A 24,380-nucleotide genomic window follows, 5' to 3' on the forward strand; every position below is an offset into this window, starting at 1 on the left:
AAAGCAGCATGCTGTCTTCACATATATAGGCTACTTTTAAGTCTTATTAAGTAGACGTTCCCATTTAAACTTTGTGCAGTTAGTTATGTGTGTTAATTATCAAATAATAAAAAGTTAGCCATTTTCATCCACTTTTCCTCCCTGGAACAAATTTCCTCCCTAAAGTTTAAAATACCCCCAAAGTTGGCCAAGTGGCTCCCTTTGTGAACCACTGGGTTAGAACGTTTTACTCAGATAACTAATCAGCACAGATGAATTGTTAAATTATTGGTTGGCCAAACTGAACTAGCCAGATGTACATCCTTACATATATTTTTTAAATAAACACTTGCGCAATTAGACTAATGTGCCACATTGAATGTGCCTAGGTTCAAAACAAGGCAATGGTTTTTACAAGTTGTTTATTGTCATATGCGCCCCAAAACATTTCGTATATTTAGAAAATAGCCTATTCGTATTATAAATTGGCATGCACGCAAACAAACGAGATTCAAACGTACACTATCTTTTTATGTTGTTTACCTATTGCCTTCGCCTACCCGTCCATTTTTTCGCCTACCCGTCCACAAAGCCTAAAAAGAATGGTCTTGACCCTCAAATGAAAATGTTACTATGACTCTATGTTTCGATGAAATTTAACAGATAAATACTGCGCAATTATCGTCCTTATAACACAAACATGTCTATCTAATACTTTATTCGGCATTAAACGATATCCATTCGCATATCAATAAAATGAGGATTATTAAAGTAGCTACGGTATCAGATGTTTTGGGGCTTAATTGTCACATTAATATTTTAAATGTAACATATAAATCTGAAACTACTGTACCTTATAAACTTGTCTAGAACAATTAATGAACAATGGTGCATAACATAATATTACTATTAATTTTTTTTAAATAATAATATTCCACTATCTGTGTAAAAACTGACAATTATTTTTTAGTTAAAAACAGGTAATGTGCAGGGACATAAAACTGTTTAAATATGACCGTTTTACGAGCGTATGCAAATAGTAACAATAGGCTATTCTAAAAGTGCAAATCTTTAAAACAACTGATGAACATATTGCAATAAAAAAGTAACGTAATAAAAAACGTACTTTAGCAATACACTACGCGTAGGTGAGATTCCAACAAAATCTAATTAAATGAGAAAGAAAATTTGTTGAGTGAAACTAAACACTGATAAAATAATAGTGCACACGTAGCTTACAGCTTGCCTTCTAACAATAAAAGTTTAGGAATGTTTTACCTAACATATTTAACAGCGAACAGTAAAATGCACAACATGTACTTTGAAAACAAGTGACAATCTGCGTTTTTTTTAAGCGCCCAACGTTAAACATCAAGGGTAAAAAGTTAACGTGGTAGTCCTACGAACTGGTTAAAAATGCCTAGTATAGTGATTTTAAATCATAAAAGTAAAAACTGTTTACATAGGATTAATAAACAAACACGTGTTTTTTTTCAGGCTACATTCTAGGAAGGCTCGTTCCCAACGAGCTGCCAAATGATGACGCCATACTGCTGGATTCCGACACGCCACGTCTGCGTCTCAACGAAATCACTGGCGATGATGACGTATGCGAGGTGGTTGCGACGTCATCGTCGTTGGGTAATTGGTCGATGGCTTTTTCATCATCTCCAGTCGATGTGTGCAACTGGCTATAAAGCAAGAAAACCACAAACTAAATTTAAGAGTTTACATTTAAATTTGATACAGCAGTACACATTCTGAATACTAAAGCATAAAATAATAAATTCATTAATAACAAGGGATAGGGACAGCAAAAGTCTTTAAAGTCATTTTTTTGGGGTACAGAAACTTGTGAAACTAACAAAAATAAAACAAAATATTGTTATGGTATATCAGATAAAACACAGTCAACAAACCGATGCACAAGTTTGAAGTACAACCCTTCCTTGGCCATCAACTCCAGGTGGCTTCCCTGTTCAACAACCTTCCCCTTTACGATCACCACGATTCGGTCAGCGCGTTCGACTGTGCTTAATCGATGTGCGATCAGTAGCACGGTGCGGTCGGCTTTACTTCTTTCAAGTGCCTCTTGAACCTAATTTCGAATAATCTTGTTTAACCTTCCTAAATTTCTGTATGCCATTCACAATTTAAGGTGCAACAGGTGCATCATATTTGTACTGCATCGCTTAAAAGCTGGGATAAATAGGTTTTATGAGTGTCTGAGGGGCAATTTTTTGCACCAGGCATCCCTTCATATACTTGATTGTAAATACGATCCAGGCACGTTTTGCTACAAAAAAGAGAATGTTCAATAGGCGGAGTGGAAATTAAAAAAAAATGCATTTTAAACAAATTTCGCATATTAATTAAATTCCAATGGCAATGTATCAAAACTGAGCAGATTGATAAAGTTTTAAACGCTAAAGCGGTAAGCAACAAGGGCGAGTGGTTGGGAACACATTACGCCCACTTGTCCATTAAACTTAGTAAACGATTAACGCCTACACGTTGCCGCCAGAACGCCAGTCATGCGCAGCATTTCTGGTTATTTTCAAAATATCCTAAAGTTGTATTTTCGTCCTAATAAGTGTAACCATAAAGTTTTTGTCAGTGGTGTTTCGCCTTGCGAGTCATTATTTTGCAACACATTCATTTTTTTTCGCCGAAACATTTTTTTAAATGTCATGGTATGTTAAATGCGAATATTTTAGAATTTGTCACCCACCAGAAATTCGCTTTCGGCATCAAGTGCGCTGGTTGCTTCGTCGAGCAGCAAAATTCGAGGGTTTCGTACCAAGGCACGGGCAATGGCAACCCGCTGCTTCTGACCACCAGACAGCTGAGTTCCCTTCTCGCCAGTTTCTGCAACAAAACGGGTTTCACGATATTTGACAATATGCTGCTGTTGGTATATCGTTTCCCGTCCCTATCCGAATCAACCATGGGCTGCGGAAGCAAAGTCCATATGGACGATACAGCAACAAATCAGTTCAAAAATTCCGCCTAAGGCCGTAATACAAATAATGCATTGTGCAAAAAACGACAAGAGGTCCGTAACAAATCCCCAACCGATTACTATATAGCCATCGATCTCATTTTATTCAGTCTTTGTGAAGGCCAATTACATATTCTACCTATTCAACCACAGTCCTACCGGTCTTGTATCCGTCCTTGAGCTCCGAGATGAAAGTGTGCGCGTTGGCAGTTTTCGCCGCTTGCTGAATACTTTCTTCGCTGTATTTTTGCCCTTCAAGACCGTAAGCGATGTTTTCGGAGATCGAACGCGCGTACAGCACTGGCTCTTGTCCCACCAAAGCAATCTAAAATATTATTTACCTATTAATATGATAATGTGATTTGCAAGTGTGCTGTAAATGTATATACTATAATCGTACAATAGCGTCAAATTATTCTATCAGTTATAACATAGCTTTGTATCTGCACAAGCTAAACTATTCTATATTTTTAACGATATTATTTTGCTTTTACTACACGGTTGCTTATTTTACAGAAAGCATGCCTCTTTTCATACTGGAAATGTATTTCTATTTATTATGGGAAATGATTCATGTTTACGTTTTTTTTAAAGCAGTCTAAATATTCATCCTTAAAATTAGGGATACCAATATATTGTCTAAAATTTTGCTAGTTACACTGAAAAAGGCAATTAGCGCGGAATCATAACGCATAAATTATTTTTTTGTGTTTAATTACCTATTACAACACACTTAATCTTGGCTACAGGATATCGATTTGTTTTGATGAAATTGGAACATGGGAATGGGATACTTCTTGTGATAGATACTCGCATTTCGCCTTTGAATTGGTGAGAGACAGCACAAGTACGAAAGTGTTAACTTACATTTAACTTATGTCGAGGGACAAACAATGGCATCACTTTACGATTATGTGTAGTGTGGTATTATTATATGTCAGTTTTTGTCACGATAGCGGATTATAAACATAAATTATCTAAACCAATCGTTTTAAATTTATTCCTTATCCGCTTTTATCATTGTAGAATTTCGGTCATAAAGAATACAGTTTATGAGTACGCAAGCAGTTGAAACTTAACTAGAATAACTCAAGCTCTACTGTAAATCGGGATTCTGAAATTATACGGAAAAAAGCACTTTATTTTTCACTTTATTTTTTACAGAGCACATAAAAACATAATTCAAAGAAGTTAAAAGCCCGAGATGGGGAACTAACCTTTTCGTGCAAATAATCGTGCTTATAGCAGTTGACGGGTCGCCCGTCTACCAGCACACTGCCCGACGTACAGTCGTAGAATCGCTGAATGAGCTTGACACAGGACGACTTGCCACCGCCACTCGGTCCCACCAGAGCCACCACTTCACCTGGCCGGACTTCGAAGCTTACGTCCTACGAACGATAAACGGCGCTAAACCTTTACGTCGGCGATAGGGCAAGGTAGAAGCAAAAACGATAAAATGGTCATATGTGTATAAGGCCCCATGAGGTGGATGAATTTTATTACTTAAAATTCCCATTTCTCGAGCTCTCTGGGGACACCAGGCAATGTTTACTCACTCAAGACGCAAACTGTTTTCTCAACTGCAATATTGTGAAAAACACTAGTATTATGTAAGCAGTGTTTGTGGGCAAATTGCTACCTAAACAATCTTTGAGTTATATCTGCAGTCTCAGTGCATAATACTAGGATAAAAACATTTAGTACATAACACCGGCTAAAATTACTAAAAAAATAGCACTAGCCCTGTGATGGGAACTTGGCAGACTGGTGCTATTTTAACATTGCATACAATAGAAGTAATAATAAGTAACTTTTGAACATTTTAATATAGTTCATTCAGTTATTCAGCCAATGAAACCCCTAATTTCCCCATTTTTTAAGGTTTGGTACAGTGTTTCTGAGCCTTTTATGGCTAGCGGCATCCCTCAGAAATAATAAATAGACTGAGGCACCCCAATAAGATTTTTCCGTAGGTAATTCACTAGAATGTCTCAATAAACAGAACTGGAACAACACACGTCAACTCTACACAACGTAGGAAGTTATAATTTATTCCACTCTAATCTTACACAAAAGTTGTAAGACTTGAGAGTGAAAATCAGATTATTAAAATTCCACACCCTTGAGGACAAATGGCACTACAGTTGAGAACCACTGGTTTAGTAGAATAAAAATACTTCAGTCTGCCTTTTGGCAGAACATCCACTCACAGCAAATTAAACTTGTTAACTGTACCTGAAGAACAGGTTGTTCTGGTCTTGTTGGATACGTAAAAGTCACATTTTCAAACTTAATGTGACCCTCTAAATTTGGGGGTTCCAGTTTGCCTTCTTCAGTGCTAATCTTTGGTGTGCGATCAATCAAACCAAATACTTTTTCGGCAGCCCCCAATGCTTGCATGAGACCTGTTCAAACAATGCATGTGACACAGGATATTTGGTTATTTTGCAATTCATAAAAAAATAATTGAAGTGTAAATTAAACACATACCTATAAATTGGAGCACTACATACATTCACGGCTGTTTTATTAGTTAAGAAAAATAAAAAGACAAAATATATAAGTCATGCAGTTTTTGCTGAGCTTTTGTACAGTTTATTGATTTTTTTCTATATCACATAAATTGAAACAGATTTACTCCATATTTGCAAACAACATGGCAATGCAAAAAAATAAGATGCAAATTACAACATATCAATCATGTTAAGAAAGCATATAGTTGATTTGTCAACCATTAAAAATCTCAAACACAGCTGTTATGACACCAAATACCAATTTATTTAAGTTTTCTGAAAAATATAATACTAAAAGGTTGCACACACAACCAAGCAAAAATATATATTTTGCATAAAGTTATAAGTATCTGTTAGGCTGTTGAAAATCTGGAATGCTAAATGGTGCAAGCTGTAGTAACAAGACACAACAAGTTAGTTTTAGTTTAAAATGTAACTTTTTAATGTCAAGCAGAGTAATTTTGATTAGCAGTGTATTTGAGAGCAGTCATATTTTAGTTAATGTAGGCTAACATAATTTTAATACCCATGGAAAATATATAACCAGATTTCCGGAGTTGCTAAACAGATTTAAGTACATAGTGTATAGGCCTCTAAAACTTCTGAAATACCAATAAACCATTTCCTTCAATTGTGCCTACGCACAGTGGCACAGTTACATTTCTCACCAATTTAGTTAATATAGAGATCTGAGAAATTTTAGTTTGAGTCTTTATACAAATCATAACTTGATAAAAGGCCAAGTTAAACTACTACACCTGTGTAAACAGAACCAACGCTGTTTAGGCAGTCCGCCATTGTGAACTGGTACAAAACAAAAGACACAATGCTGTCAGACCCCATCAGATTGGAGAGCACCAAGTGGCCACCGTACCAAAGTACACCGACCACCAACAGCAAACCTGTGATCTACAAAACACCAGAAACGTACTAAGCAGTAAAGCTCAATAATTTTCAAAAAAAATATCAGAACATATATTTTTCTAGAGCTGCATTAATGCTATTTCCATAAGTTTTAAATTTTTAGACTTTTGTTGGAAATCTATTCGGAAATTGATTTCTTAAAAGGCATCAATCAACATACCTTGGAATGAAGATAATTATGCTCTCCAAAGTGAATATGGATAAAAAGAATACTAAAAAATATCAGAACATATATTTTTCTAGAGCTGCATTAATACTCTTTCCATAAGTGTTAAATTTTTAGATTTTTGTTGGAAATCTATTCGGAAATTGATTTCTTAAAAGGCATCAATCAACATACCTTGGAATGAAGATAATTATGCTCTCCAAAGTGAATATGGATAAAAAGAATGCTACCACAGGCATATCTAGATATTCAAAAAAGGGGGTCCTGAATTTTCAACCAAGGGAATTCCCTTTTATTCCGTAATGATTAATGATGTCATAAAATAGTGATGGTATTATGTTGTAAATAGGTAAAAATGCTAAGCAGAAACAACCAACTGACAGCCAGCGAACGCGAACATTTAGACACAAAGCGAACACATGTAATGTAGACAATCCTGCCAGGCGCCAGCTGTGCAACCGCTTGGTGTACACTTATTACCTTTTTTAGTTGGAAGCCTAAATCAAAAGCAAGAAATATGTATGATTCATTTTGGTACAATCATAATTCCACTTGTATTAGCAAAGTTTGCCAAGAAACTAACTCAATAATTTTAGCGACAAAAATGAAAGAAGAGTGCACTTGTGTTGTCAATTGTGTACTGTCCTTTATTTCTACTGTGTACACCCCTTGATTCATTGTAAAATTATTTCTGCATATGAAATAAACTATTCTATTTGCAGTGTCCAATACACTATTGCCGACTAGCTAACCTGAACCAATAGAGAAAAGCAAAATAAAAAAATAACCAGCGTCTTTGGTCATCCCAGGTGCAAAAAGAGACAAAAGACAGCTTTTTGGTTTTGCAGAAGCTAAGAAACGTAACCCAAAAACATTAAGAAAGCCCTCACATGTTAATAATTATACAACATAATCACTTTCATCAGATCATAATTTTTCAGATTACTGTGTTAAAGTATGCATGAAATATAAAACAAGTTTTAAACCATATATAGAGCATGTTTTTGAATCTATAAAACGTTTAATATACATGGTTTTGCCTTGCCTACACAGACATTTTTTATATGGACGGATTATGTTTACCATCTGGGATAAAAGTTAATGCCATACATAAAGTAGGGCTGAGCAGTAAGTATTTGGCTTTCAAAAACTTATAAAAGTTTTAAAGGAAAAAATGTTAGAAAAAGAAAAGAAAAAAACAAATGAAAAACCAAGGACTTGCACTTGCCAAATTAAAACAAGACGCATGAAAGCTTTTCTAACTATCCATGCCTTGCATGCAAATCATAAAATAAACCTGTGTAGACATCGCCAATGTCGGTAAAGCATTCGCCAAGCTCTTCTTGGTAAAGTACAAATGAAATGAAGTTTTGAGGAGGCAAATAGCCATCAAAAAGTAACTTGCCGCCATACCAAAGGGTAAACACAGCCAGAAAAAGTTCAAAGCACTAAATGATTATAAATTCAGAGGCAGGTCAATAATTTGCATAATGCTAAATAAAGTTTTCTTACAAGGACAAACAGAAAACACCTAACATTCACCTATTATGTTTAACATTCACCTATTATGTTTATTTTAATAAAAACAGGAAATATATATTATATACACATAAATAAATAATTGTATTTAAGATAAAATAAATAACCTTACTATAATTACAACATATATATAGTGTAGCAACCTAGAAGATTCAATAATATAATAAAAACGTGATAACATGTTTGCAAAATTGTACTTATTTAATAATTATTAGTTTTTTAACTACACAATAGACCACATGTGGCATGTGGTTTACTGTGAGCATTTTAGTGATGGAAATTACCTATGAAGTACAAATACTCCAATAATCATTTAACACCATCCATTACTAGAAAGAAAATAAATCAATTTATTGTACACTGCTTTTAATTATTAGATATTGTATAAGCAAGAAAGTATACCTCAGTAGACCATAGATAACCTGAGTAGGAAATTGACTGCTTTAATTGAATTTGATAAACATCCTTTAATCTATCATCATAGCGTTTTTTCTCGCCATTCTCATTTGCAAAACTTCTGACTGTTTGCATCGATGAGCAAACCTCCTCTGCTACTTCATTGGCATATGCAAAACGGTCCTGCACTTGTTCTTGAAGTTTCTGCAGAAAAACAACAGAAATCTACACCAAATGACAAAACATATTTAGCATACTAAACAAACTTTCCATAAAAAAGTGATTGACACAATATTAATTTATAAGGTCAGCAATGTCATCAAATTGAACACTGGCAACAAATTGGGTTATATATTTTTCGGAAAACTTCACTAAACTGAAACAATAATAATATCTGCTAAAAAAGCTACTAAATAATTAAACTTTTTTTACCTTATAATACTTGCCATAAACCTTGGATACAGCAAAAACCAATGGCAGTCCCATAAATGTAACAACAGACAAACGCCAGGACAGCGCAAACATAAAGACACAAACTCCAAATCCTTTTATTAAACTTCTTAGGAAAATGTTGCAGTTTAGCCCAACAGTGTCACTCATTGTAGTGGTGTCTGAGGTTAAGCGTGATGTGATTTCTCCTGTTAAGAAACATAGACGCATAGGTGTTACCAAAATAAGTTTTGACAAATTGCAAGTTATTAAAAATCCACCTGTCCGAACTTCATCAAAGAATCCAATTTCCTGGCTTAATATAGAAGAAAATAGTGCATTTCTGACCCTGATATTTAGTCTCTGGATCGTCACCATGAAGCAACCTCCTCTCAAACCGGCACATATTGAGGCAACCATTGATATTGCGGCCATCTCAACCAAGTTCTTAGCAAAAATGCTACGATCACCACTTACAACGATGCCTGACATATATTAAAGCAATGGTTCTTAAAAATTTTAAGTATTGATTCGTTTATAAAATCTGTAACTTCTCAACTCTTTAATAAAACACATGTTCATATTAGGCTGTCCACAAATAGACATTCCTACCTGAAATGAATTTTACAGAACAATATGGAATATTTAACTATATGTTCAGTTAAAGACTACGTGTACTATTTTTTCAAGAATTAAATAAAAGAAAACATAGATCTTCCTAAATTTTTATGATAAAAAATATAAACATAGGATTAAAATTAGCACACCATGTACATACCTGTAACCACTTTTCCTGTAAAGAGGGGTAAAAATACCTCAGCAACAGATGCGCCCACTAAAAATATTAGGCCTGTCAAGATAAGTGGCCAATCAGGTACAACAAAAGAAAACATTTTTCCAAGTGTTGCTTTGTTAACAAGCTCTGAAAATGTTTTTTCTTCTTTTTCATCTTCCTTCTTTCCGGAAGCCTTCTTGCCTTTAGACTTTGAGGGTGTACTTTTACTTTTAGCATTGCTTTTTCCATCAGAATACTGTACGAAAGAACCATCTGGTTCTGTTGAATTTATTGATGAATAACCTAAAGAGTAAACATATTTATAGAGCTAGGGATACTGTGTTTTTTAACATGTATTAATTAGACAGGGCCGCAGTCGTTCTATTTTATGTCAGGCACCAGTTTGTGAACTGTTTGTTTATTATTGGAGGTTTGCTAGCACTTTGGTTTATTTGTAAGATGTCAAAAGCTAATGGGTTACAATTCAGGTTATATAAAATTTGTTGAATCAGGTTATATAACAATTTTCTACTTATTATTCACAAGAATTGGTGGTTCAGGTTATAAATTTTGAGATCTCTGTTTCAATTTCTCTCTACTGTAAACAAAAAAAATAAATATATACATTATATATATATATATATCGCTATTCCTGTAGTGTTAATAACCTTTGTTTGATGATACACCATTTCCAAGAAGTGATTGTGTTTCTTCATCTTTCTCGGAATTGCCTGTTCTTTTCTTTTCCAAGTTAAATGCTTTACTTACACAGTTCCATTGGTAGATAAAAATTCCTATTCCAAATAAGTTCCACGAAAACAAAGCCCAGAACCATTTCATTGTAGACCCTATTGTAAACCCAGGTTGTTCAGAGAAGGACAGCAGCTTGATACATGTATAGTAGGCGTTTAAACAGCCAACAGTAGTGGCAATCCATGATTGTTGTTTTAATCTATTTGGGCCATCTTCTGGATTTCTTAAAGTGCCTAGTAAGCATCCAATTATGATGCATGCACGAGCAATTGTCCACAACCAAATGTCAATGAAAGATTCTGAGAATGAGTAGTTAACGATCGAGGAAAGGAATATGTTCCACTTTGTTCCATGGACAAACAGAATTGTTGATACAGCTACATCAATAACAAGAGACAACAGAACAAAAAGTGTATTACCTATCTTAGTCATTGCAGCTTAAAACACAGGTATTGGTGCAACAGAAAAATCTAAATAAATCTATTATTGTAATTATATATAGTTTACTTGAACTAAAAGGCATTGTTTACACATTTTTACACAAGTACACATTTTTACACAAGTACTGCTAATCTTTTTCTGAACAGTTTTCACTAGAAGTATATTGACATACTATTTAATGCAAAAGGGGTTATTAGCTTACTGGTCTCAAACTTCAAACTTGAATAAGAGGCTCTTTCTTATTTCAAAAACATGAAGAGTTTCCAATTTATATTTTGTAAACCTTAAAAATAACTCAAAGTTTCTGAGTTTTAGTGAGTGGCACTAAATAATTGTACTCTTTTTAATTTGAACAATGGCATGTAACATTCATATTTAGATGTACCCTCAGTCAAATATTTTATTCATATGTCAGGCAAATTGTAAATCAAATTTCCAAGTGGAAAAATATTTTTTTATTGGTATTGAGCTTTAAATTGTGTATTTCAGAGCTTTGCTCGTTGATCCAAACATAGAAAATCGAATAGTGCAAAATTTAAAGTTTTATACCCAGTTGCCAGATAAATACCCCCTAACTTTAATTTTTTTAGTACCATAATTGGAGGTACCCATATTCTTATTCCTTTTTTGGTAATGACATAACAGAGTTATTTTTAGTGTTTTCATATTCTTAAATCTCCCAATTTAAGCATCAGCATCATATACAAAGTGCTTTGAGGATGGATGCATAAAAGCTTGTAAATAAATTTAAGAGTAAGCAATGTAATCATGCAAAGGAGTCCGGACAACCTCACATCTAACAGGGTTGCCAGTAAAAATTAGAAAAATTAAGATTATATACAATTAAAAAAAACTAGATTTTGTAGAAAAAACCCACAATACATACTTATTATTCCATTCTAAATTATTTCTTGCTTGTCACTTTCCTAATGTAAACTATGAAGCACTTACATCAGTTATTTGACATTACTGACTTTATATATACATTTATTAGCTTTGTAAACATTACATAACTATCATTTTTATTAACAGTGCCTCTTCTTCTCAAAAGTATAACTGTGCAGTGCGGGGCTACATTGTTATTTATTACCAGTTTTTACAACTGTAAAATACATTTTTAACTTAAAAATATATTTAAAATGTTGTGATTATTTTTTACATGTACCTTAAAATCTAATATTCTAATTATTCTAGATACAAAGCTATTGTAAAGCATAAACTTTAAAAAACATAAATCCAGGTGAAACATCAATAAACATCGCCTCACTGCTCAAACAAAACGAAGTCATAAGTTGTGGCCGTTATTGGATGATTAAGTTTTTTGTTGTCGGGGCCTAAAGGAGCAACTGAGAAAAGGGGAAATACTTTGACCAAAGGTTGTTAGAATATCAGGCAGGATAAGATAACAAATGATGCCTAATGCAGCTACTGAGGCGTGTCGCAACAATACAACTAATTTAAATAATATTATGTGTGTTTTAACCTTGGAGATTAAATATAATTATACTTGACCCACACCATTCCAAACGCTAATCCGCATCCCAACCCAAATAAGCAGCTGCATTAAGCATGTAGTCATACCTTAGCCTGCTTGAGACTCCAACATTTGGTCAAAGTATTTCCAAGGAAAGGCTTGCAATAGTTAAAGGTGGTTTCCCTACGAATTTCATAAGGCAAAGAAATAACGGGACTTTCCCAGTATATTGTCTATTGATATATTTTTTTATTACTAGTTAGGATATTTGGCGTTTCCAAGCCTTAAAAGCAAACAAAGGGGTGTTTTAAAATTGTAGTTGATGTACATATAGGATATGTATACACTTAATATGTTTTAAGCCATATATATATATTTTATATATTTACATAACAATTTATTTATGAGTAGAACAGCGGTGGCGAATAAACATGAAAAAATTGCGGTGCATCTAAAAACTATACAGAAACGCAAGCAACCATGGATCAAACGCAAGGCCAGAAGAATCGCTAGGATCGTAATGCAAAAAAACATTGCCGTAGTTTTTCGATAACGTCACAAATTTAGGTCGAAAAAGAGTAACTTTAAAAACCTTACTGTTCTCGGCGAAACGGCAAAAGCGCAAATTTCCAAATTTAATCGAGTCTAAATACATTTAAAGAGGGCGCGAACAACATTACTATTATCAGGGTTACATTGCCAACATTTTTATTTCGACGAGACGTGACGTATTGTTTTTCAATAACGAGAAGATCTTGGCAAACAAGTTGCGGGCCATTTACCATACGCATTTATGGTTCCACAAAAAACATTGTGTTTTCTTTAGGCGCCAAAAATTTAATTGGTTGTATGTTGTTAAAAGTTTAGGTTGTAGATGTTTTTATCACGATAAAAAGCCATATTAGATTCTCGCGAAGCGCCAATAAAATGCATTAAATCAGTTAGTTAATTAGGCTATATTTTAAGTTTTGAGGCTAGCCTATAATGACATAAAATGTGCGATAAAAAAATTAATAGAACGACATAATATTTATCGTTTCCAAGTCCTGCGGCCCGCGGGTCAAATACAGAGCGAAGTTTTAGGTCCGCGAAACGAATACTCGAGTAAGCTATACTTTTGAAGAACATTCAAATAAGACATGTTAATTGCATAATCAATTTATCCACCTTGTATCCACAAATTTACCATAACAAAGTTTAATTGGTTTAATATATGTTGTCGGTGGTAACTCGCATTTGTCCAGTTATGTAAACCACACATATTTGGCCCGTCGATTTAAATGTTTGAACACACCTGGTATAAGTTAACAAAATTGTAATTTGAATTGGGCCTTTTAACGTTTGCTAGGCAAAAGACGTTAAATATTCACGCGAAGGGCGATAAAATACATTTTGTTAAGTTAATAAGGATTTGCTTTACGTATTAGTTAAAACAGTTCAAAATTACAGTTTGGGAGGTATGGCCTCGTACCCCTTGGATCTGTCCCTTTCATAACAACACAGGTGACATATGTTGCTTTCCGAAATGTTTTTCCAGCTTTAACGAGGTAGTCGAACATCTAATTGCACATTGCAAAATATTTTGCGAAGATTCTCTACAGCCATACCGTTGTGGGTTCAATGTAGCCTACTTCCGAACTTAAATGTTTTCTGCTGCTGTGCTGTTGCGAAAGCCGCGCGTCGAAATAGTGATGTCCGTAGTAAAATACCTACATAGTTAACACAGAAGAGTAAACCTTAATGAAGACTCTACATTCTGCACTACATTGTAGAGTGCTAATTTCGAAATATAAATGCTTTTTAATAGAGCAGGGCAATTAATAAGGAAATCCCCGCACCGAACATTGCATGTTGCGAACTCGACTAATAACGTTTGCTTGTAATAATGGAAATTGAAATCAACAACTATTTGGTTTCCCTCAAAGACGCTCACGACTCATGGAACATAGACTTTTTACGCAAGCACTATAACTATTTCGCCACAGCAACAAGTAGGTTAATTATAAAAACAATCCAATCGACGATTAATCACAGAGCCATCTTCCACAGGAAAACGATGCGTTTTAAAAGAAAAACATATTTTTTGATACAAAACAAACAACATATTTTATTCGAATTCATATAGATATCGAGCGCTACTGGCCTTTATGAAATTCTATTGCCTGCAAAAATGTAACAACCGGACGGTTGGCGTGACATTAAAAGCAAAATTGAAATTATGACACTCGTCCTAACGAAAGCAAGCTGTTTTACTCGTATTTTGAGACCGATTAAGAATTTTTTATGTTGTAACATTCAGCCTACGTGTTTGTTCGGTTGATCGCTAACTTTGCTTTTTTTATTAGCTGATATGCCAGGGGTTGCCGACCCTTGCCATAGACCACACATTTATACATTTAATGTTTCACACAGTATTGTAATGACTGAAGTTATTCACTGAAGTGCACTCAAAGAATTGTATTCAAATGTCTTGACTTTGACTTATTTTTTTAGCTAAATGACTTACATGTAGGCTATACCTTAGATATCTTATTTATAAATTGCTCGTAAAAATAAGCTATTTGTCATCATTTTAGACGTAAAATGTTTGGCTGCTCTTTGTTTTGTTTGTCGTGTTTGCTATGCCAAATGTTGCTTGCAGTGGAATAAATTTACTAATTTAAATTACTTTTTTTATGTCCATTCTTGACTTGGGTTCGACGTGCAAAGGCAAAGACTTGAAGTTGGAATGAAGTAATTAATAACGAACTTGACTAGTTAAATAACGAACTTGACTTATTTGTTGAGAATGACTCTACTTGGATTTAAGTCATTTTAAAATAACTTGTTTACAACACAAGTTTCATATTGACAAAACGTTATTAAACTCGGGTGTACAGGTCCTACGTGTACTTTTGCAATGTGCGTGTTTGCAAAACATGCGTTGAAAAAAGATTCGACTACAAATTTACTTGTTCCCAAGACCAGTACCTATAACAAAAACAATTGCAGAACAATGCCTAATAACAAAAATAAAAAGATTTTTTTTTAAACTAAGTGAACATAATAATTTAGAATAACTGTATTAAATCATGCATGATATACTGTTCGTCATTTTACTTTAGCTTAACGATTTGAAAAAAAGGTTAAGATTTAAAGATTGTAAAAACACCGTATCAGGAGGCTACAGTCGTTATCTCAAAGGGAAAAACTTGCGTGCATTTAGAATGTCAATTGAACAACTCGATCTACAACTCAAACGCACTTCTGTTTATTTCTGAAGTTTAGTCAGTATAGGGAGAACCTATTTGTTTTCAACGTAACAGTCATAACACATCTGTTTTTTTTTATTTTAGGTAAACTAGTGACCAATGATTAGTGAGATTTTGACTTGTTTGTACCTTCTGTTGATTGCAGTCATGAAATGTGCTCTCTTGTTTCGAGTTCTCGGTGGAGTAATTGCACTCGGACTTCTGTTACTCACGTCAGGGTACGTCGCACTGATGCGCAACACAGAAACAAGCCACCTCAAATCCCCCCAAGATTTGCTGCGGAAAGTACAAACCGCCGGATTTTACAAGAACTTGTACCCAAAGCCCAAGCACGACCCGTTACTGCAAGCTATGAGGATCTCAGAAGGTGCGCGAGATTTTCCCCCAGAAACCACCACAAAAACTGTTGTTGCTGCTCATAGTACTCTTTACAATACTGCTCCTCCACCATCAAAAGGAACGGCACCTTCACTGATGAATAATAAATGGGTCACCGATGCAAGTTTGTCGCACGAAATTTTACGTCATTTCACGGACAATTCAACTCGAGATTACGTCAATCATCACGATGAAAAGTATTTAAAAAATCAAGCAAAAAATCTAAACGTAATAGGCTTACTTTTGGAGCATTTGGTCAGAAAGCAAACTGTCAACAGAATGCGAATAAACAACGGCAAAAAGGAGAGCAAAAAGGCACATCAAGGATCTGACACTGACGACGACGAAAGCGATAACGACGAAAAAGAATGAATTGTTTGCCAACTTGCAGCAATAAAATTTCCTTTTTGTTTCACGCAACAATGTTGAACGATTAGTCAACAGTAGAAGAGGTGTTTAAAATTAACCTTGTTTTAGGTAGCTTACTTAGCCTATGTATAATAAATAGCACAGATATAGAAAAAAAAAATACAGAAGACAAAATTTGCGTTGTTTTTCTAAAACGATGCTAGTTTAGTTTCATACTAAGGAAGCCATTTTAGCATTCTGTATTCTTTTTACGTACAATAGATTAAAAAAAACGATGGGCAAAGAGTCTAATGCAGAATCACATTTTTTGTGAGGCTACATCATTCCACAGAAAAAAGCGATTTAACGTAGACTATAGCCTTATGGGTTTGTATTCAAATCAGATTTCAGCTTTTGAACTGATAATAAGAAAAACGAAAGATTAATTTAAGTTTGCCTTCACGGCTTGCAGGACTACGTTTTTGTGCGCTTTAATCCACAAGCTATGGCTGCTACGTTACTTATATAAGTGCACCACAGGGCGACTGGCATAGCGGCCTTACATAATGTGTTTCGTCACTTTAGTTGGGCCACTTTGTTAGATGATACTTAGGGGGAATTGTGTCCTTTATTATTTAGGAAATTTGTAAATATATTCCCGTATCCAGATAAGGTTTTTGCGCAGTTAAGTGAAATGATTCAAACATATAAAAACAACATCAACGACCGTATTTGTTTTCTTAGAAATCTATACCGTCAATATTAATTAATATTCTTGCAATGTAACGCTGATTTTACTAAAAGAAACGGTGCCCTTGAGTAATCGGTCCGAAAAATTATAAGATTGTTAAAACGATTTAAATGTACAAACACATTTCTTTAACTTTATACGCTAATTAAGAAATATATATTTATAAGGAATGAATTACCTAATCAGGTTTTATAAAGTTCGTTTAAGGTCCAATTTTTGAGTCGCGCAGAAATTAAGCTTTATCGTTTCACGGCATCTTATAACAAAAACACAAATAGTTAGAAGGAAGTACAGAAGCTTGCTTGTTTGTTTCCGGCATCGCAATACATTTAAAGAGGAAAATTATCCGGAACGTCCTGCAGCAGAAAAAAGTCTGTCCCAGGTGTAGTTTTCCGCGCGCGATATATCGCTGTTATGATCAAGTCATTGTTCACTAATTTGGGAAACACCGGCCACAACAGGCTTTGGTGGAGTATCGGCATAAATATTGCATGCGCTTTGCCGTGCGTTTATATGGTGCTTGCGCGTTTTATCGCTGTAACAGTTGGCGCTCTTTTTCGCTGTCAAAACTCACGTTGGCGCTTGAAACCTAATCAGTCGGAGGGTGAGCTGAGACAAATAGGGTTCACAGGATCGACCGCTGTCTTAACGAGTTACAATCAACTTAACATCACAATTTGCCAATTAAACGTATGGCCAAGTTTTAGTTTGTTGACCTGTATAGAGTATCAGGAAAAAGATAGGCAAACTGAGGAAGTCGAGTGAGAAATATTTCGTCCCGAACATATATTGCTTACCGTTTTAAGGCGGGAGCGGGAAAGATATTTATTTGTCATAAAAATATTTGCACATTTCATGAAGTGTCACCGTTTAGCACAGTTCTTTATTTCGCTTTTAGCACTGATTTATAAATATTAGACACAAAAGCATTTCAAATAGGCTAATTGCTTATATCGTTGTTTGTGCCTCGCATCACAAAAACTAGTCACGAATTTTCCTAAAATAATGCGGGATTGTACGATAGTGTGGTTATTGACATGCACAAACATGGTGTTAGCATTAGGTAAGTTTTACTTTTATTAATTTGTATTAATTTAACTCTCCGTTACTTTGTCATAAAATCACGCCCACACACAGAACGATTGAGGATATAGCCCAATCTATTTTTGGTCTTAGTGAACTCAATGAATGTCACAAAATTGTCGGACTTTATTTATTAACCTACTTAAAACCTCTCCCAGCTTCAATTTATTTTACGTTAATTATGTCAGCAAAGCGCCTTGGGACTATATCATTCTCTACAGGGCCTAATAAAAGTTATCCAACTTATTCTAAATAAATAAATAAATACCATTTTGACTCCTTTAGCAAATTAAAAAAATATTCCCTCAAACTCATAAACCTATACCGTTTTTGCGCTTTGCTCAAAAATCTCTTGGCGATGTGTTAAAGGATTTCGATTTCAAATTAGTTGCACATTTTGGAAGTTTGCCTGAACGCAGTGGGTTTCTCTATGATGTCTGTTTTAACTCGTCGCCTATGCTTTGTGACGTCATGTCTTCCTAAAGCGAAATTTATTAAGTCTAAGAACATCGATTACAATGTTTTTGTTTGTCTTAAATTAATTGTAATACATTTGTGTTTAAATTCAAAAGATTCTTATGTAGCCTATAAGCATTTTAGTTAAACACGAACATTTTTTTCTACAAGTTTATTAACGCGTACGGCGACAAACTGTATGGAAGATTTACTAATTGGTTTCACAGTGTGCGTTTTTAATATCGCAGTTCCCAATCAAAGTAAGTAGGCCGAGTAAACTGGGTTCAACCAAAAGCAAGATGGCTTGGGAATTTGCCAAAAACGTTTCTCCTGTAATCACGATACGAAAGGTAAAAATGACTATCACTCGGCAGAAGGGCAACATACATTAATTATAAGACTCACGCTTCAACTTGCAAAGCCGGGTAATCGTCTCGGCGAAAAAGTTTCGCACAACGCGTTTAAATAATTGATTTGGCAATACAAACATGTTACCCATATGTTTACTGACGAAAGCGCGTATAGGCTTTATGGCGGGATTACTGACAGGTGCATCAAAACAAAGAAGAAATGAAACATATGGGTCCCGTCAAGTGGTCAAATAATGCCCAATAAGTTAATTAAGAATAATTTTGTTCGTGAATATGATATTTTGAAGGCATCGTTATAAATTAAATCACTGAAGCTATATTGTGGAACATGTGTGTAGGTAATACCTTTAAGTTACTTCAAAGAAAAAGCTTACTTTCTCTTAAAATATATATATGTATTTTTTAAGGACTCCAATGCTTTCAATGCAGTAGCGCCCGCACGGAAGAAGAATGCACGGCTATAACAACATGTGGAATCGACCAGGTCAACACAATATAATTCATTCCCCTTTCTCAAATTAAAACATGACTATGGGAGTTAAGCACCCTATACGTTATTTTTTTCGAATAAAAGTGGCTGAATGAGTAAAAACTGCGCGAATGGTTGTGTTAATCAAAAAATAGTATGAAATATTTAGGATCATCATATAAGAAGCCCTACAATGTATTATTATGAGAATTGTATTAAAACTTGTTCGCCAAGCTTTCATTTACACCATGTTTTCGCTTGGTTATTTTTAGAGGAACATATATCGTCATAATTTTTAAATCCCTACGAGGGAAAAATAGCTTAGGCGAGAAGGTATAGCAAGGGAACTGACACGGGGCAAGTTTTTACTTAAAAGCCTTAAAATCGCTTTCATAGGGCTACAGTTAACCGTAAAACAGGCGATAACAAAGTCAGGTCGACAATAGCTTGGAATAGTTTCCTGAGCTTGTGAGAGGGTCATTTCACGTACCGTAACAACAACTTACTTTTTTATTTTGCAGAACGTTTGCTACACAGAGGTCAGAAACGATTCACTTGGGGTAGCATCGATCATGAAGTCTTGCTACCAGGCACAGGCTTGCAACACATTGCGTTCGCAAAACGACCACAGCTGTCCGCGCTCTTGCGCCCTCTGTTGCTACGGAGACCTGTGCAATCAGAAAGGACCGGAGTTGTGCACGTGTGACATATGTAGGTGTTGGGAACCTTGTTTAACAACTAAAATACGCCACGCTTGCTTCACCGAAATTTAACCGGGTCACTGTTGGGTATGTGTCCTGTCATTTTTTCCTGGGTAACACAGGGTTTTTTTGTGGGGCAGTATAAATACTAAAATTATTACTTATCACCGACATATACATATTACTCACACCATAACCAAAAAGACGAAAATGTTGACCTTCTTCCGATGCGCAGTTTACTTCTAGCCCTACCTCCGAATGGCGGCACCATCTCCCTTTGGGAGAATGGTTGTCCTGAGGACCGATCTCGAACAATTTGACATTTCAGGCATTCCCGACCAACTTTTTGGTCAATGGGAAAAATAAGCCACTTCACCTTCACCTTTTACTTTACACTTACTTTACTTTACACTTACTTGGAGAAAAAAAACTATAAAAAACAATAACGAAATATGTGTGTATATTTATACCTGCCCAATGCAACTATCTTAGACTGATATTTTTATGCTAGTGAAGCTTACTACAGCCATGCCACCGACCACGACCAGACGGAGGCCTGTTTACACGAGGAGACCGATACCGAAACCGATTCAAACCAAGTTTATCGCCGACAAAATCAAACGAGACCAAACAAATTTGAGCATCACGACGTCCGCACATCCATCATGTATGTTGTTGGGATCGTTATTTCTCTGGGCGTTGATCATATCGATTGATAAACCAAATACCGTAGAGAGCCATTACAATATTGATGTAAACTTAAAAATAATTAAGGAAAACCAAACACTAAACAAATGGTAAATGATTTGCAGTCCGAAAACCATCGCAGACTCACCGAATCTGTCGATCAATGATGCAAGCAACACAGGCTAGAAAAACAGACTGAAAAAAAGTAAAAAAAAAGGTTTTTTAGCCTGCCTTGCTTGCATCATTGATCGACAAATTCGGTGATTCTGCGATGGCTTTCTCTGTACTAATGATACCGTACGTAAGTCGTAATCGTTGATCAAAAAGCAGCTTAAAAGGGCTAGATCACAGTTGTTGACCATATGTGTGTGTGTATCTTTCATCAATTTCAAGCCCCTACAATCTCCCAGATACCAATTTCACATCAACAACGACAGTCCCAACCTGCATGGAATACCAATATCTTCAAAACGCTGACAAAACTTCACCAGAGCTGGAATGCAAAGCAGATGGCGAAGAAACGTTGGTGTGTTTAAGCGCGGCTTTGACCACATCAAAGTCAAATTTTTTGCTCAGTTTTTGCTCGGTATGCTTAACTATACTTATTTTGATAGGTTGAATGCAGCGGGCAAGTAAGTTCTATGGATATACTCGACAGCAACACGTTTTTTGTGAGTCGTTTAATTAACAACACAATGCTATTCTGTCAGCGACGAAATCTAATTGGATCCAACGCGTCGAAAGAAGCTGCTGACGAAACAAGTTTAGCCACAAACCTAATCTGCAAGTATTATAACAGCAACATATTGCCAGGCGACGTGAAAGCATCTGACCTTGAACATCCAACCACAAACGAAATGTTAACGATATACTGTAGTTTCGACGAGGAAGGAACAAATGCAACTAACATGAAAGCTTGTGGAGTTATATTGATACAATGCTACATGTTTTTCATTCCACCAGATAGCACCAAAACTGAAACTCAAACATCTATTTTAACAACGACTCAAGAAATCGTCACGAAAATGAAAGAGACACCGCTGAATACCACAGCTGAATATTCTGTAGCGACAACTGAATATTCTGTAACGCAGCAAATAACAAACAACAGCGGAGTGTCTCAAAATGTGGGTATATTGAACAGAGCGTCAGGATCACTGCCGACTTGGTTAATAATCTTGATTGCGGCAATCGCAGGCATTTTCATTTTAGTTCTGGCGACTCTTTTTGTTTTCCGATGGGTAAGTCGTTTAGAAGTAACTTGCTTTTATCAAATTATCGGTTTATATTGTAGATATTTAGAGAGTAAAATATTGTTCAAATATAGAAAATATACAACAAATCTAAAAATTCGCCTTTCAGTTGCCTGGCTTTTATTACTCTAAAAACCTTTTGAATAATGTAATAAAACGTGGTAACTGGTTTAGATTTCTGGTTATTGTTGAGAACAACAACAGCGCTTTTCTTGTTTGACAAACGTCTTGCCCGTTTGCTGCCGAAACGTGATATACAGTTTTGAATATTACCGCTAGGCAATTTACTAAAGAAGATGATTTCTCTGGGTTCCATCTAAAGCATTAATTTTATATGGCAAAAGTGCATTTTAGCAGATATAATTTGCTTAAATCCAAACAAAATACACTGTTGTACCAGTTAGTTATGTACCACTAGTATTTAAAAACGTAAATCTTTTTTTTTCAAATTGCAAGGAAAATTATCAGACCTAAATATCTACCGCAAGCACGTGTCAAAACAATGAAAACACAATGGCGCACAACCACCAGGGCTTGTTGTTGTAAATGTGCACCTACCGACTACTTTGTATGGCTTCAAGCCCGTTAAAATACTGCTTCTTTAAACTTCAGGCCGATAGTTAGATAACTGCTGTTTTAGGCTATATAGTGCGTTTAGGACAACCCTATTCAAAATTTAATTTGTAGTAATAACCATTTCTGCATTAACATTCAGATACATTTTGCCCACCGTTTATTGAATTTTTAAACTTCACATACTATTTTAGGTTCTGCATATTATCGTTGTTGGGCGTAGGTAGTGTCAGTGTTAGCAATATTAAATTAAATTATTCCAGTTTTGCATTTTTGTGTGATTAATGGCGTGGCGTACACGTTCTATGAGCGCGGGACAGTAGAACAGCAGCTATACCGCTCGGCTTAAAGGGCGAAGTAGCCTACAGATATCTCCCGACTTGAAGTTCACTGAAACCTGAGGCTACTTAAGTTTCGAATTGGGTCAATAAATTTAGAACTTGTTTCCCTTTTCGTTGACTTTTTGACAATCCCCATACATTGGCCAATTAGAAAAATGTTTTGAAGAGCTCAAAAAAATTGAATAAAATAGAGTTTATCCAGAAAAGCAGGAATATTACATTTTAAATTGGCAAACAAACACTTTATACGTGAATGAGGTTGGCCTTGTTGGCCATACGCCAAACGCAAAGTCCATCACGTGTAGGTTAATCTTGGACCCAAATAAATTATTTTCCTTAATCCGCCCCAATACGTCTACGTCTGCTATTGAGTGGATACTTAATTACGCCATCAAACGGATTGTAGAAATCGGCTGGAAATAAAGTCAGTCCCGTGCCAGAAGAAAACGCGGATGAGCGAAGCATCGAAACACCCCCACCGTTCATCCCAACAAAAGTCGGTTGTTTGAAGGCCGGCGAACGGAATCCTGGCCGACCAAAAGCTACAGTAACTTTCATGGATCAAATCGATTCGCAACTTCCAAAAGACGTTCGGATTTCGGTCGCTCCGCAGCTGATGGAACCGTATCCGGAAAACGCTTGGCTTAAGAATTGGCCTTACTATTTCCAGATCAACAAAGCTCTGACTTTGTGGCACACGCGCCACCAGCGGGGACAAATTCGAACGGCCGAGTGAACACTTCGTTATATTTTTTTTACAGACACGACGTAATTTTCCTGTAAATCACTGTGCGCATTTTTGGCGTTTCTCCTACGATTGCACTTCCTTTGCTACGCATAAAATAAATACCTACAGCCTTCAGTTTATTTTTCTTTTTTTAAGGGCACGTTGTGTAAAGCGGCTAGCCCATTTCCACATATTTAAGTCGTTCGCTGAACCCCAAAAAATGTATGCATTCCTATTTTCAGGTAACAAGACGGGGAATTTACCACGTGAATGGAAACCGGGTGGTACCGATCACGCAACAAACGGAAAAGGCGGGAGAAAAAGAACAACCTGACTGAGCCGTTAACTTTCAGTCCTTCTCAATATCAGGGCTTTCTTCCTCGTTGATACCCTCAAAGAAAAACTTTTTCTTTTCACAATGGCCTTGGACTGTTGGCCCGTTCTGTTGTTATCGTTAGTGGTACTGAAGGAGCTCCGTAATAAACTATTTGCACTTTAAGAACATACGAAAGTATCTCACAAAATCCATAAGTCCAAACTTACTGATCTAAAAAACGTAACTGCTTTATGCGCATAAACTTACAAAACAATTTTAAAA

The 24,380-nt window shown here is 35.5% G+C and overlaps 1 protein-coding gene across 2 annotated transcripts; it reads right to left on the reverse strand.

Annotated features, from left to right (window-relative positions):
• Positions 1-433: 433 nt before the first annotated feature.
• LOC146148051 (ABC-type oligopeptide transporter ABCB9-like) lies at positions 434-10,943 on the reverse strand. Of its 2 annotated transcripts, none has more exons than XM_083386614.1 (12): positions 10,394-10,943; positions 9,729-10,028; positions 9,232-9,435; positions 8,954-9,159; positions 8,528-8,725; positions 6,255-6,405; positions 5,219-5,388; positions 4,198-4,371; positions 3,140-3,305; positions 2,711-2,847; positions 1,899-2,077; positions 434-1,670 (listed from the first exon to the last, which is right to left on the reverse strand). In XM_083386614.1, the coding sequence occupies exons 1-12, from the start codon at positions 10,908-10,910 to the stop codon at positions 1,478-1,480; spliced, it is 2,595 nt and encodes an 864-aa protein (XP_083242740.1). In that variant the 5' UTR covers positions 10,911-10,943; the 3' UTR covers positions 434-1,477. The 2 variants fall into 2 exon arrangements, with proteins under 2 accessions (XP_083242740.1, XP_083242741.1); XM_083386615.1 differs by lacking the exon at positions 6,255-6,405 and adding an exon at positions 7,884-8,034.
• Between the last annotated feature and the right edge of the window lie 13,437 nt (positions 10,944-24,380).

The sequence above is a fragment of the Ascidiella aspersa genome, chromosome 4 (assembly GCF_963924565.1).
Source record: "Ascidiella aspersa chromosome 4, kaAscAspe10.2, whole genome shotgun sequence".
NCBI classification, from domain to species: Eukaryota; Metazoa; Chordata; class Ascidiacea; order Phlebobranchia; family Ascidiidae; genus Ascidiella; species Ascidiella aspersa.

What these genes read in the sequence shown, in the direction of transcription:
- LOC146148051 (XM_083386614.1), bottom strand. Translation starts at nt 10,910, where the DNA reads ATGACTAAGATAGGTAATACACTTTTTGTTCTGTTGTCTCTTGTTATT. An exon ending in TGGTGTATCATCAAACAAAG is followed by an intron (nt 10,029 to 10,393) that starts GTTATTAACACT and finishes TTTACTCTTTAG; the next exon opens with GTTATTCATCAATAAATTCA. An exon ending in ACGATTATTTGCACGAAAAG is followed by an intron (nt 3,306 to 4,197) that starts GTTAGTTCCCCA and finishes ATAATATTTTAG; the next exon opens with ATTGCTTTGGTGGGACAAGA.